At 41.9% G+C, this 15,596-nt stretch overlaps 1 protein-coding gene across 3 annotated transcripts in view; it reads right to left on the reverse strand.

The window, feature by feature from the left end:
* LOC135217193 (alanine--glyoxylate aminotransferase 2, mitochondrial-like) overlaps window positions 1-15,596 on the reverse strand; it is a 97,056-nt gene that overhangs the window by 24,063 nt on the left and 57,397 nt on the right. For all 3 annotated transcript variants that reach the window (XM_064252922.1, XM_064252923.1, XM_064252921.1), the window contains exons 3-9: window positions 14,171-14,355; window positions 12,775-12,898; window positions 12,263-12,451; window positions 7,305-7,502; window positions 7,081-7,173; window positions 5,960-6,181; window positions 5,782-5,858 (exon numbers count right to left, since the gene is read on the reverse strand). In XM_064252922.1, the coding sequence (XP_064108992.1) occupies window positions 5,782-5,858; window positions 5,960-6,181; window positions 7,081-7,173; window positions 7,305-7,502; window positions 12,263-12,451; window positions 12,775-12,898; window positions 14,171-14,355 (1,088 nt within the window). The remainder of the gene's footprint in view (window positions 1-5,781; window positions 5,859-5,959; window positions 6,182-7,080; window positions 7,174-7,304; window positions 7,503-12,262; window positions 12,452-12,774; window positions 12,899-14,170; window positions 14,356-15,596) is intronic.

The raw sequence follows: 15,596 nt of genomic DNA on the forward strand, positions 1-15,596 counted from the left end.
CCACCCAAAGGAAGAAGGAAAGGTACAAGAGAAAGGAGACCAGCCAACTCACTCATTCTCTCATCCACACAATCAGCTAAGGGCAACTATGAGTTACACAAACTGTTGGGCAGCCACCACAGGACCCAGGAAAAACATGTCTGTAGATCTGTGAGAAACATCCTAAGATAGGAGGAGGTGAACGTGGACTGGCGTAACCAAGTACCAGCGCTCAGCACTCTATGTACAGCCAAGTTCTTTTTGAAAGCCAGAGAGGGGCCAATACCTCTAATGTCATGTGCTCTAGCCTGCACAGACGTGTTGGTGGAATCATCAAGGATCAAGTATGCCTGTCTGATGGCTTCCTGTATCCAAAAAGAGATAGTTTTCTTAGACACCTCTTTCTTTGTAAAGCCTGTGCTAACAAAAAGTCTGCGGCAGCCTGGTCTAAGGTGCCGAGTCCTTTTAAGATAGCAACGCAGGGCCCAGACAGGGCACAACAAAAGCTCTTGAGCATCACCACCCACAAAGTCAGTCAGTGATGGAATGGAAAACGAAGTGAACCTGTTATCATGCACAGAGGGATTTTGGGTCCTGGCCATGAATTCCGGGACAAATTCGAAGGACATCGACCCCCAACCCCTGGTGTGCTTCACCTCATAGCTCAGACAGTGGAGCTCTCCTACCTTCTTGGAAGATGCCAAAGCCAAAAGGAAAACTGTCTTGAGCGTCAGGTTCCTGTCAGATGAGCGATGCAACGGCTCATATGGACTCTTAGTGAAGCTCTTAAGAACCAAGGAAACATCTCACGTTAGAGGCTTGAGTTCTTTAGGAGAACTAGACTGCTCAAATCCCTTAACTAGCAGGGATAGTTCCCAGGAAGAGATGTCGATACCCTTAAGGCATAACACCATACTCAGTGCTGCCCTGTAGCCTCTAATAGCAGAAACAGACAAACGTTTCTCGTCTCTGAGGAAGGTTAAAAAGTCTGCTATTCACTAAATAGAGGTCGCGAGTGGAGAAAAACCCCGTTTACGACACCAATCACAGTAGATCGCCCATTTGCCTTGGTAAACTGCAGAGGTTGACTTTCTAAGACTGCTGGATATGTGCCTAGCTGTCCCTGAGAAAAGCCTCTCACTCAGAGGAGATACTTGATAGCCTGACTGGTGGAACCTTTCACCATGGGGCTGACACAGAGGGGCTACCAAAGTCATCCTGAGACCCTGTGAACTCATCAGCCTGTTCAGAACCTGATGGATCAAACGAAACAGAGGGAAGGCATAAACCTCCAGGTTCCTGTTGAAGCGTGTCGCGAAAAGGTCCTGCATGGGTCTCCCCCAAATCTGGAAAAGCTTGTCTGCCACCACTTGATGAAGGGACCACTCTGTGCCTAGGATCTGATCCCGGTGACTGAGTTTGTCTGTGACCATGTTCTGTTTCCCTGGGATATACCTGGCTGAGAACTCTACCGAATTGCTGATTGCCCACTGGTGAAGCTCGACGGTCAAGACGTAAAGTTGATGTGAAACCAGGCCTTCCTGTTTGTTCACATAGGCTACCACCGTGGTGTTGTCCGACATGAGAACGACAGAATGACTCTCTACCTTCCCCCGAAACTCCTTCAGACCTAGGAAAGCCGCCTTCAACTCCAAGACGCTGATATGTTGCTGCTTGTCCTCCAAACTCTAAATACCTGAAGCGATGAGGCCGCCTAAGTGCGTGCCCCAACCTGTGAGGGAGGCGTCCGAGAACAGAAGGAAGTCCGGTGGAAGAGAATGCAGAGGGACACCCTTCAACAGATTCTGGTCATCAACGAAGGTCTTCTCTCACTTCCAAAGACAGAGGAACCAAAAACAGGGGAGAGTCCCCTGCCGGAGACCAGAATTCTCCCAGTTTCCATTGCAGAGACTAAAGATGAAGACGCCCATGAGGGACTCGCTTCTTCAGGGAAGATAACACTCCCAGAAGAACCTGCCACTGATGAGCTGACTGATGTGACTTTGACAGGAAGTTGCACGCTACTGCCCGCAACTTCTCCAATCTCTGATCCGACGGGAAAACTTTTGCCACTGTCGTATCGACAGGTAGAGAATCCTTTGAGTGGGTACGAGGTTCGATTTTTCCTGGTTTACTAATATGCCCAGGTCCAGACAGAACCGAAGTAGACGATCCCTGTCCTGCAGCAGCTTCTCCCTGAAAATGCCAAGACTAACCAAGCGTCGAGGTACCTCAGCAAACGGATCCCCTGAGCATGGGCCCAACTTGACACGAGAGAGAAGACCCTTGTGAACACTTGAGGGGCTGTCGTCAGCCCGAAGCACAAGACTTTGAACTCGAAGGTCTTGTCCGCAAGAGAGAAGCGAAGGAACTTCCTGGACGTGGGATGAACAGGGATTTGGAAGTATGCGTCCCTTAAGTCTATCGACAGCTTGAAGTCGCCTTCCTCACGGCTGGCAACACCGAGTGCGGGGTCTCCATCTTGAACCGTGTCTTCCTGATGAAGTGATTCATGGTGGATAAGTCAATCACAGGCCTCCATCCTCCCGATGCCTTGGGCACCAAGAAGATGTGACTGTAAAACCCCAGAGATGGATGCACTACTTCCTCTATTGCATCCTTGTCCAGCATTTTCTGCACTTCCTCCCGAAGAGCCAAGAACTTCAGAGAATCTGGAGGATATGCCTTCCTGAGGTGCTGCTTGTCCGACAGAGGAGGAGAGAAGTCGAATCGTAGCAGTTATCCCACCCGAAGGACATCTACCACCCACTTCTCCGCCCCATAACTCTGCCACTTGGCCCAGTGGCCAGCCAGGCACCCCACCACCCTTGGTGCAGGAGAGGGAGAGGTGCCTAACCTACCGACGGCCCCCCTTTACCTCTGTCCCTTGGGTCATGGCCTACCAGGCGACAATCTCCTCGACTGCTGCTGGACTGGGGGAGGGGGAGGAGCCGGACGTCTCCAAGGACAAGACTCAAACACGGCCTGGTGTACCAGTCGGTCTTTGGTGTCAGCCTGGCGCTGGTCTATTGCATTTTTGAGTTCTGTCCGAGGAAGCATAAAAATTGGGACTCCAACAGATCTCCATTCCTCAATGCCAGCAAAGACTTGGTGTCAAGCGATCTCTTCATCCTAGACAAAGCTGCGTCCCTCCTAATCAGAAGAAGATTAGCCCATAAATTGGCACTGAGGTGAGCCAAATATGAAAACGCCTTGCCCCCAGACTGCAACAGACTGGCAAGTGAGGCGGCACTCGCCAACCCTTCCAGGGACCTGTCGGAAGCTATCTTGGCAATAACCACAAACCAGTGGTCCAGCCAAGAAACTGTCTGCAACATGGAGGCCGCCGTAGATTCCAAAGCTGAGGCATCTTGCGGAGACAAGGACGGAGCCATTGACCTCACCTTTTCCAAAGTCAAACCCGGCTTCAGGCGAATGACGTCTGGGTTAAGGTGGCGTGATGACAAAAATGCAGAGCTCGTACCATAGTACTTTCTATCTTGTGAGAGGGGGGGGGTAGTAGTTTGGTAGAACCCCTAGAGCGAAGCGACCCATCCCGGTCAGAAACAGAGGCGTTAACCTTCTGCAAGACTGACTGAACGTGCCCCGACAAAGGAAGCTGAAGAGATGATTTGGGGTCCTGAGTAACTCGCACCAAGGCTTCGAAGCAAGAAGGAGTGTAAGATGACCAAGCCTGAGTCCTACTTTCCAAATTGTTAAACCCACGAATGAGATCAACAACTTCAGAAAAGGAAGACAGAAACTCCTGCGCGTCTCCCTCCTCCTGCTCCGGCACTGGAGACCAACGACAAGAAGGGTGTGTAGGCTCTTCTAATGCGCCTTCTCCACCAAAAGGGTTAGCAGCCAAACAGTCCGAAACCCCTACTAACTTGTCTGGGCTGGGTCCAAGCGTCAGCCTCCGAGACAGACCTACTGGAACACTAGGAACATCACTTACCTCAAACAGATGACTCCACATGTCCATGAATGGTCACGGGCATGGCGGACGTATGTACGTGAGATGGGAGGGAAACTTGAACACTCGAGATTGACGGAGAATCCCTTAGAGTCAAACTCTTGGAAGCACCAGTGAGAGAGGGAGACAAACATTCCAGCTGCACCAACTCCGTGCTCACTACCTTCGACCTCTTGACAGGCGCCTTCAGATCTTTATGGTGACGAATAAGCCTTGGAGAAGAAGGAGCACTAACATCATGTTAGTGCTCGCAATGTGCAAGGATGGGGGGGGGGTTTACACGTTCGAGATTCGAGGCAGAGGGCAAAGCAACCCCCTGCAGAATGCACACCACAAACACTGCCCGAAACCACAGCACTCTTGGGAACACGTCCGCGTTGTTCCTCCCTCGAAGGCGAAGGAAGGGCAAAGTCCTTAGCCTTCCAACGCAGGATACGCCGACGAGGCGTAGAGGGGGAAGAGGGACAGAAAGACAGCACTAGTTTCTTATGCGCACTCTTCCTACCAGTCCTCCCAACCGATAAGGCAGCCAACTTCACATCCAATACAGAGTCCAACCTCTGAAGCACTGCCTGGCATATGACCTCAGACTGATGTGCCAGAGAAGGCTCCGAAGACAAGGAAGGGAGATGTTGCAAACTGGGCGGCAGTGATGACATCACGGCTGAGCAAGGCAGATCAGAGGAGACGACTGGGAGAGACGTCATCGATGTGAGTGACATCACAAGCGGCGGTGACGTCACGGCTTACCCTTGGTGCGAGGGGGAAAGAGATGCCACTGGCGGAGGAATGCACAAAGACAGATCCCTTGACATCATCAATGGGGCTGACGTCACAGCGTCACTCCGACTCGAAGCGGTGGCAGACACTGGCAGAGCAATACAAGATGGCCGACTGCTGCTACCACGAAGGCAAGGCCAGGAGGAAGGGGGATGGCCTGGCCAGACTGGGAAGGGGGGGTGCGAGCCTCCACAAAATGCGCTAGCACCCCCTCCAAGGATGGGGCATCCCCTAGCCCGAGCGTCTTCCAAATCGCCGCCATTTTGGACACCTCTGACACTGGAAGAGAAGAGATTGATGAAAAAACCTCACCCTTCTCAGGAACCAAATAAACTCCCGAGGAAGAGGGGGCTACATTACAAATATTACCCGCTCCCGATACTTCCATTGACGAATCGATGGAAGAAAAGGAAGGAGATGCAGGGACAACGCTACTATGGGGGTTGACTACTGGGGGAGACGAAACATTGGGAATAGGAGCAAAACCTTCCAAAGTAGGAAGAGTCAAGACTCTCCGATTTTCCCTCTTGCCATAAAACGACCTCCACTGCTCCTTAGGCCATGCCCGGCATTCCGTGCAAGGATTCGTAATAGTACAAAAATTCGAAGGACACCTACTGCATGTGATGTGAGGGTCGCAGCCGAAGCCAAAAAATGAGAACACGGAAAACCAGGAACTCCGGGCACATAGGTATGCTGATGCCGAGAAGGAGCAGAAGAAGTCATAACACCAGGCAAAAACACACACACACACTAAAAGAAACGAAATGGGCAATGAACCGGGAAAAGGCCAAGAGAGGTAACCACAAGTCTCGCCCAGGCGTTTAAAGAAAAGACTGGCGTAGGTGGTGGTCCTTGACCACTCTTCACTCGATCTACGCATGCGTTGCCAGATATCACAAGATTCCTTGCTTTCATCTGCTTTTTAACCGGATCCAGCTAGGCACTAGAAATTATCCTATTGTTAAGACCGAAGGTTTGTTTGCGTATGAACAAATACACTGTAACTGTTTAACTGTCAATAATACCGAATAAATAGCATTTACCTAAGTTCTGCTAATCTTTGAAGAAAATAAGTTCCAATATCTTGACACCGTTGTTGTATTTTCTCATTTTCGAGTACCTGTAAAGGAATTATGATGGTCAGAATAAAAACTGCTTGCCGTGATTAAGGAATTTTGTCATAAACATAACTCATAGAAGGCAACTGAAATTCATACGTACCTCCAACACAGAGATGCCAATAGCCGAGGCTAAGGGATTCCCTCCAAAGGTGTTAAAGTGTAAAGCATTTTTTAAAGTACTGGCTATTTCTGTTGTTGTGACAACAGCTGCAAGGGGAAATCCGTTACCAATACCTTTAGCCATTGTTACTATATCTGGCTTGATACCATGTCCTTCAAAACCCCAGAAATGCTCACCAGTACGACCAAAACCAGTCTGCACCTGAAAGTTATCAATCCAGTGGTTATAATAATGTACTAGATTTATTTCAGTGGGAGACATCTCGTTGTAGAAATAGGCACTTATAACAATATTCAGTACTGGAGTAGTATACATCATGAATGAAGGTAAATAAAGCATCCTTCCAAGCTTCACTAAAAAAAATTTCTTTTATATGTACTGCACCTAGGTCTATAACAAATGTTCATTTAATGAATTATTAAGCAGACCTTTAACTCCAACTTAAAATAATAAAAATGCATTGTCCGTTCTTGTTGGAATTATAACACGATAGTCATCGTGTAACTTTTAGCACTAACATTTTAAAGTTGGTTTGGGCAGCCTGTATCAGCCTTTCAGTGTAAAGGGATGTTGTTGACCATGATCCTTAAACTAAACATTCAGACTTCTTTGTCCATCTGTGCACAGGACATATATAATAGGGAGTTCTACATTTGAGGGACCCAACCTGTCATGACCTTAATAAAGATTTATGTTCACTGTAATAGTAAAGGATATTTCTTCCTTCAACTTGCTCAACTATTCTGAGTTTTCAGTTTTTTTTTTTTTTAACTAAGATTAATTGTGTCTCACCAATCTAGATAGGGCATTTGCACAAAAGAAGCCTGTTTCAAGGATATTTTACTTGACCACGTCATCTCCAAGCAATATTTTAATATAAACCAATAAAGGCCATTTTAGATAAATTTATTAGTCTTCTTTGTGAGTATCTCCTCATTTCAGAAGGAAAATCAACAGTAACATCAAACACTACTGTAAAGTACTCTTTTCAAATATATTTATTTTAATAAGCAGTCTTATTTTCATTTTCAGTAACACTGATTATGGCAGCATAATTAACTTTTTAATCTTCACTTGTAATATGATAGGAATTAACTTACCTCATCAGAGATGCAGACTCCACCATTAGCTTTCACCAGTTCAAAAGCTTTCTTCAGATATCCTAGAGGGTACTGGACTGTTCCACCAACACCCTAGCAGGTAACACAGTAATAACTTTAATGACAGTTATCAAAATTGAGGCATGATAAACTATTTTACAGGATATTGTATAAAACATTCTAGGACATTTTATTCATGCATGCAAAACAGTACTATAAGTTACCTGGATAGATTCAGCAAAAAATGCTGCTAATTTTCCTTTCGGTAAAGAGTACATCATTATTTCTTCAAGCTGAGCTAGGTATTTGTCAGACGAGGCGCACACTCCATCATGTACTTCGCTTTCACTGGCTCTCACAGACTGCACAGGCGAGTCTCGATAACCACCCCAGAGCCCTCGGTACGGATCAGGATTCATAGCCTTAGGTAAAGGATTAGGTAGTAGGCAGGGTTAGGGTCAATTATGAATTGAATCGGAATTGATGCTAAATTGCATGAATTTGTATTGAAAAGAAACTGAAATAATTGGAATTTATTTGGAATTAATACCAAAATAATTGGAATTTATGCCAAAAAAATTTAGATGAATTGACATGAATTGATGCTAAAATAAGTGAATTGATATGAATTGATAGACACACCCCTACATGTATAACAAATCTTGTTTGTTATAAGCTGGACCTTTACACACCATCTCATTAAGGCTAAATAACAGGAATTAAACCTCACATTCTTGAACATGACATGTTGAAAATAGATATATCTTTATAGAGATAGAATAAGACTATAAAGAACAGAACATATAAATGATGGGCTATTATAAATTTTTCAGTTTTCCAACTCTACTGTTTTGAGTCATACCCATACTGGTCCTGTATTCACACAAGTACCTACAGTACAGAATATTTCTTGTCCTGCCTTACTTCCCCTATTGTGTCAGTTACTATGGTGTTTGGCAACCATATTCATATAATCAAAAGCTGACCTGTTACACACCATTTCATTCAGGTAAACTGACTGGAATTAGACTTTTCAATCTTGATTGTGTTATGAATAGATATATCTTTATAAAGATATAGGCTATAAAAAACAGAACATATAAAGTACAGTGGTACCTCGAGATACGAAAGGCTCAACTTACGAAAAACTCGAGATACGAAAGCCAATACGAAAAATTTAACGCTCTACAAATGAAAAGTTTTCAAGATACAAAAGGTTTCTGAAAGTCCCCCGAACCACCGATAACAATTTTGAAACTCGCACGCCGCCATCTTGGTAGACTCGCCACCATCCTCCTGCTCTCCCATTGGTTCCTGATGCTAGTCACCGCCATGAGATCCTTCTCTCCTATTGGACAGCATTCCTCCCATCATGCATCTATGTACGTATACGTGGTGGCGTACCTACCTCGTCCACTTCGTACCAGCATCGTTATCATACGCACGCGGTATTCGTTCGGTCCAACGATTTCGTTTAGTAACGTAAATTCGTTAGTGATTTTGTTGCAGTATACGTATTATTGTGTTGTGCGAAAACTTTATTGTGTACTTATACGTAAATTACGTCTAGGTAATGTAGTCATGGGTCCCAAGAAAGTTGAAATTCACGGAAAGAAGCGCATGCTCTCTTTGGAGACAAAGATGGAGATCATGAAGAAGTATGAAGCTGGTATGCAATTGAGTGTGATCGCCAAGGAATACGGCCGTAATCCGTCGACAATAGGCACCATCCTTAAACCGAAGGATGCCATCAAAGCAGCTACACCGTCGAAGGGCATCACTATTTGTCCAGCAAGAGGACCTACGTGCACGACGAGATGGAATGGCTGCTTCTTGTGGATAAAAGACAAAACAAATCGCTGGCGATACGGTAACGGAGACGGCAATCGCCCACAAGACCAGTGCTATTTTCGGCGATTTGATTGCACAGGCGGAAGACGTCGAAGGGGAAGGGACTTCAACGCAAACCCCAGAGTTCAAGGCTTCGTATGGCTGGTTCGAGAAATTTCATAAACGAACTGGCATCCATTCGGTGGTGCGTCATGGGGAGGCTGCCAGCTCGGACACAAAAGCGGCCGAAGCATTTAAGAAGACTTTCGACGAGATGATGACCAAGGAAGGCTACAGTTCTCAGCAGGTTTTCAACTGTGATGAGACTGGCCTTTTTTGGAAAAAAATGCTTCGTCGGACGTACATCACGGAGGAAGAGAAGAAGCTACCCGGGCATAAGCCTATGAAAGACAGGCTTACGCTCGCACTTTGTTCGAACGCCAGTGGGGATTGCAAGGTGAAGACCCTACTGGTGTATCATTCCGAGACTCCTCGAGCCTTCAAGGCCCACAAAGTGCTTAAGGAGAAGCTTCCAGTGATGTGGAGGGCCTGGGTAACGAGGCTTTTGTTCACCGAGTGGGTAAATCTGTTTAGGCCCGACAGTGAAGAAATTTTTGGAAGAGAAGCGCCTCCCCCTGAAATGTCTGCTGTGTTGGACAATGCCCCTCCCACCCTCCTGGCCTCGAGGAAGATATCCTAGCGGAGTATTCCTTCGTCAAGATTCTTTTTCTTCCGCCCAACACCACCCCTCTCCTCCAGCCCATGGACCAGCAAGTGATATCGAACTTTAAGAAGCTGTACACGAAACATCTTTTCAAGAGATGTTTCGACATCACCGATACCACAAACCTCACCTTGCGTCAATTTTGGAAGGAACATTTCGACATCGTCATTTGTATCTGACTCATCGACCAAGCTTGGCAGGAGGTTTCGAGGCGAACCTTGAATTCCTCGTGGAGGAAACTCTGGCCTGATGCCGTATCCGCCCGAGACTTTGATGGATTAGACGTGGACGAAGCTGGTGCTGCAGAGTCCAAAACAGTTGGCGATCCCGAAACTGTTTTTTTGGAAAGCATCTTGACGAGATCGTTGCACTCGGCAAGTCCATGGGGCTGGTCGTCGACGAGGACGACATCAACGACCTTCTCGAGGAGCACCAAGAGGAGCTTACGACAGATGACCTGAAGGAGTGGAGGCCATGCAACATAACGTTGTTCAAGAGGAGTTCTCTAGCAGCGGCAAGGAAGAGGAGGAGGACCCTATGACAGCGGCAGAAATTAAGGATGTCCTAGCCGCTTTTCATAAAGTGCAATCTTTTATCGAAAAAAAGACACCCCGAAAAGGCTCACACAGGTAGTATGCTTGCACGTTCGATGACGTTTGCCTGAGTCGTTTCAGGAACATTGTGAAAAGTAGGCAGAAGCAATCTTCCTTGGATCGTTATTTTTAAAGAGGCCTTTAGCATTAGCAGGAGTAAGCAAAAAGGAAGAACCAAGTGATAAAAAAACAGAAAGTTGAAAGCAAAAAGGAAGAAACCAAGTGATGAAAAAACAGAAAGTTGAAAAGCAAAAAAAAAGGGAAGAACCAAGTGATAAACAGAACGTTGAAAGTGGTGAGGAAGTTGAAATTATGTAAAAGAAAAAAAAAAAGCCTACATAAAAGTAAAAAAAAAAAAAGTTAAAAATAAAAAAAAGAAAAAAAAAATTTAATTTTAGTTTTTTGTAAAGTTAAGTGTTACAGTTTTGTTAATGTGTTTCGTAAATTTTAGTTTATGTGTTTTCCTTACATTTTTGCATGTGTTTTCGTAAAGTTAAGTGTACGTACATACGTACGTACGTATCTGCCGTTTGTCCTCCTCCTCCTCTGCTGCCACTTTTGGAGATAGCCTCACTCGAAAGGTAAGCTTCCACATTTTACGTACAGTATTTCTTGTAGGCCATGTACACTAATACACTTTATTTACAGGTTATTTTGTATTTTGTTATTAATTTAGGTATTGAATGGTCCAAATTTTATAGTATTTCATTGTTTATAGGTCAATTTAGCTTTATTATGAAATTTACTGGGGTGTTTTTGGAGGGCTTGGAACGGGTCAGCCATTTTACATGTAAAATGTGGTCCAAGATACGAAAACCTCACGATACGAATGGCGCCTCGGAACGGATTAATTTCGTATCTCGAGGTACTACTGTATTGGATATTATCAAAACAAAGGGTATTGAGTTATTAAAATTGTTTTAGTTTTCCAACTCTACTGTTCTGAGTCATACCCATACTAGTCCTGTACACAGTGCAGGAATAGTCTTGTCCTAACTTACTTGCTCTATATCCTGTCAGCTACAATGGTGTTTGGCAACCATATTCATATGATCATAAGCTGCATCTGTTACACACTATATTATTCATGTCAACAGACAGGAATTATACCTGTAAATCTTTTTGTTCATAAAAAATATGATATTTGTTTGTTAAAAGTTGTATAATGAGATTTTGTAGCATTTGTTTTTACCACAAAACAATTTGGAGTACCTGAGTTGATAAGATAGACCTATAATACGGGTAACATTTTTACAAGGCAAAATTTTGAGAAGCCAATTATTTGTTAATTGAAAATGTGAGCGTTATGTTTATTACAAAGTTGTAAATTTTTTTTGTGGATGATGAATATTGATACTTGATACAGATGTGAGAAGCTTACCCGAGGTGAGTAAAATTTAAATTTTGACCCTCATATGAAATATAAATCATATAATGAATTATAATTGAATTGGAATTGAAATTCTCATGATCTGAATTGAATTGGAATTGAACATTTATTTTTTAAAAATATTTGGAATTGAATTGGATTTGATAAATTCACAATTTTCGTTGAATTGGAATTGATTTGAATCGATAAAAATGAATTGACCCTAGCCCTGGTAGTAGGTATACCAAATTCATGACAAAACATTTGCTGATGAGTAGTAAAGTCTTGACGAAGATCTTTTAAAGAAACATAATATAGAAGAGAGTTACCGTAAGTTATATAGTCATGTTTTCAGACGATATGAGAAAAACAAGTTTAAATAACTGTTATCACTCAATGAATGACTTGTAAAACTCAGCAAAGCATTATTGTGACTTTATAATTTCATTTACCACTTCGTAAATTTCTTCAATCAAATTGCTTATAGTATGTGACAACAACAAAAATAACTTAAATGGGTGTTGTAAAAAAATAGTTTTTCAACTAAAGAGTATTAAGTTAAAGTGCAATATACTGGTCTGATTTTTAGAATTTTCTATATCGTTTATTTTTATCAATGTGTATATACTATAATAGTGTTTGAAATTGAATAATGTTTCAACTTACATGGTGAATACCAAAGCCATTTGCAAAATTATACTTCCAAGTGCCATGGGCTGTAAGACCAGCTGTGTATGGAGAAGCACCATGGTAAGAATTTCTAAAAGTTATAATGTCAAAGTTCCCAGTATAAAGTCTGGCCATCATCATTGCCAAGTCATTTGCTTCAGAACCACTGTTAACAAAGTAGACGACCTGAAAAGACAATTGAGTTCACATAAATGTGACAAAACTGTAACAAACAAAATGCTCCTAGTTTATATTCTAAACCCACAATATTATTGGTAACATGGGTGAAAGCTTAGAAAATATGATTAGCTCTGTGTTTCTATAGAAAACGTTGTTTTTTACTGTCTAATATGTGAAATATATGACATTAATGGGAAATCCACTGCAATAAAAAAAATCACTAAGTAGTTTCAGAATTTTAAAAATATAAGGTCTAATGTTTTGTCATATCCTGTTCCATTTCTACAACAAAAATTATAAGCAATGCAACGCATGCAATGAGTTCTTACTTTGAGATGATCAGGAAGTTTACTTGTAAGCTGCTCTGCATATTCATGTATCTTAGGATGCAGGTAAATGTGAGTTGTATGCCAAAGTCTGTTCATTTGTTCAGTTGCTGCAGCAATGACTTTCCTGAGAACAGGAATATTAACACTATGCTGAATCTATAATGAAAGAAGAGAAATAAACCAAATACAAGTATATTACATTCACACTACGTTTAATAGCATCTTGCTAACCACAATACTGGTGCTAAGCAGGCAGTTAACTGCTTCTGCAGGGAAACTTGTTTAACTGCAGTGTCAAAGTAGCTTACATTTCTTCGATATGTTTACGGACTAAATTTTGCAAAGTTGTCCGTCATCAAAAGGCCCCTAATCCACAGACGGGGACAAATTGTCAAATTACGTGCATTGGATTTAAGATAATCTTTAAACATTCGTTTTTAAGGTACGTTACCTGCCTTCTAATTAATGTTCCTTAAAGGCATTCTAGTTCCGAAGAAATTGTAAGTTTTTTCTCTTACATATATTAGTAAGATGTGGTGTTGGAATCAAACTTTAGTAAGAAATATGTAAAACTCAGAATGTTTATGATCATTAAATTTTTCCAGAGATAAAAATGAAAACATAATTGAATGGTTAAATGCTTTACAGTATGTATACTTGCTTCAGTAAACATGACTATAGGAAATGGATTTTTCTTTGACCATTTTGTACTTATTAGTAAATAATATACTACTCATATTTAGTAGTCATGACTATAGAGCTTGGAATTTTCTTTGACCATTCTGTACTTAATAGTAAATAATATACTACATATATTTAGTAAACGTATAAATAATATACACTTCTTGAGATGATTCATTCTGCTTTTCTCCAAATTTGAGCTATAGCAAAGCTTTGCACAAATATTATCTTGGTCTCTAATTTAAGCTCAATTTGTTCACTTGCTGCAGTTAAGTACACAATTTAACTGAAGCAAACTTCTTCTGAGTCTATCAGAGAATATTTCTATTCTCATATATGTGATCATACTTTACTTTTCAACTGAGTATTCTCCCCATCTTTTACTTAAGCCATCACATCTAAGTGCTAGAAACACCTAGAAAGAAACACCTAGAAAAATCTCATTATTAAAAACTGAGAAGCAGTAGTAGCTCCAATAACAACTTAGTATATGTTGAAAAGATTAGCTTACATTATTTTTTTATGTATGAGAAGCTTAGAATACCAGTTAAATATGGGATCCACCACAGTCTGATAACCAACAAATAATTATTTCGCCGATTAGGCAAGTATCAACATGCTACTCTTTATCGATGATAACAAGAATTTAGTCATTTATAATGAGAGAGAGAGAGAGAGAGAGAGTGTGTTAAAAAACTGTACTTATCTAACATACGGATGGCAGTGGCCCAAGCTGACTGTGACAATTCCTCCAAATAAATCAAGGTATCTTTTTCCGGTATGATCAAATAGCCACTGCATGTGGCCAGCGTGGATAAGCAGTGGATTGGTAAAGTGCGGAACCATCACCGGACTTAGCAAATCCTTCCGTATCTGCCTGGTATCTTGGTATGTTGGACCCTGTGGAAAAAAGTTATCTGAAAGTTAAGTACACACCCAATGTTTTACGTATTGTTGAAATCAAAATTTCATTAATATAAGTCTATTTGAATTTATATTTTTCCATAAATAGTCAGAGCATGAAAGTTCCCATGGAAGGATCCAAAACTCAATGTCTAGAGGCCAAAATGTCATTAAATGATGAAGGGGTATTTCTATAAGTAGACGTCAAAGTCTACCCAACAAAACAGAAGTGTGAAAGTGATCTTAGTCCAACCGTGTGAAAGGAGGTTAAAAGTAAATTTATAAAAAATACATAATACACAATGGATAATAAGCAGGGACTCTTATTTGGTGATCTAGGTTCATAAGTGTCTTCATAAATAAAGACCTTACTAATAAAAAAAAAGTGCTAGCGTTTTTCTTTTCTCTCGTGTTTCGTAGGAACTATTAACCTGCGGATGCAAATTCCCGCCCCCCCCCCCCCCCCCAGAGGTAAATAGGATGGTATTTAACTCTGATAAATTTGAATCAATAAATTATGGAGACAGAGAAAGAAAGCTATATGCATATAAGGGACCTAATAATGAGACCATCACAAATAAGGAAGCGGTTAAAGACCTTGGTGTGATGATGAATAGGAACATGTTATGCAATGATCAAATAGCAACTCTGTTGGCAAAATGTAAAGCAAAAATGGGAATGTTGTTACGGCACTTCAAAACAAGAAAAGCTGAACACATGATTATGCTTTATAAAACATATGTTCGTAGTCCACTTGAATATTGCAATATGATATGGTACCCACAATATCAAAAGGATATTGCACAAATAGAGAGTGTACAAAGGTCCTTTACAGCTAGAATAGAAGAAGTTAAGGACCTAGACTACTGGGAAAGACTACAATTCTTAAAATTATAGTCTAGAAAGGAGAAGAGAACGCTACATGATAATTCAGGCATGGAAACAGATAGAAGGAATAGCAGAAAATATCATGGAACTAAAAATATCAGAAAGAGCAAGCAGAGGTAGATTAATAGTGCCCAAAACTATACCAGGAAAAATAAGGAAAGCACACAGGACATTAATCCACTACGCACCAGCATCGATAATGCAGCGTCTATTCAATGCGTTGCCAGCTCATCTGAGGAATATATCAGGAGTGAGCGTAGATGTTTAAGAATAAGCTCGACAAATATCTAAACTGCATCCCAGACCATCCAAGATTGGAAGATGCAAAATATACCGGAAGATGTACTAGC

This window comes from Macrobrachium nipponense, chromosome 7 (genome assembly GCF_015104395.2).
Source record: "Macrobrachium nipponense isolate FS-2020 chromosome 7, ASM1510439v2, whole genome shotgun sequence".
NCBI lineage: Eukaryota > Metazoa > Arthropoda > Malacostraca > Decapoda > Palaemonidae > Macrobrachium > Macrobrachium nipponense.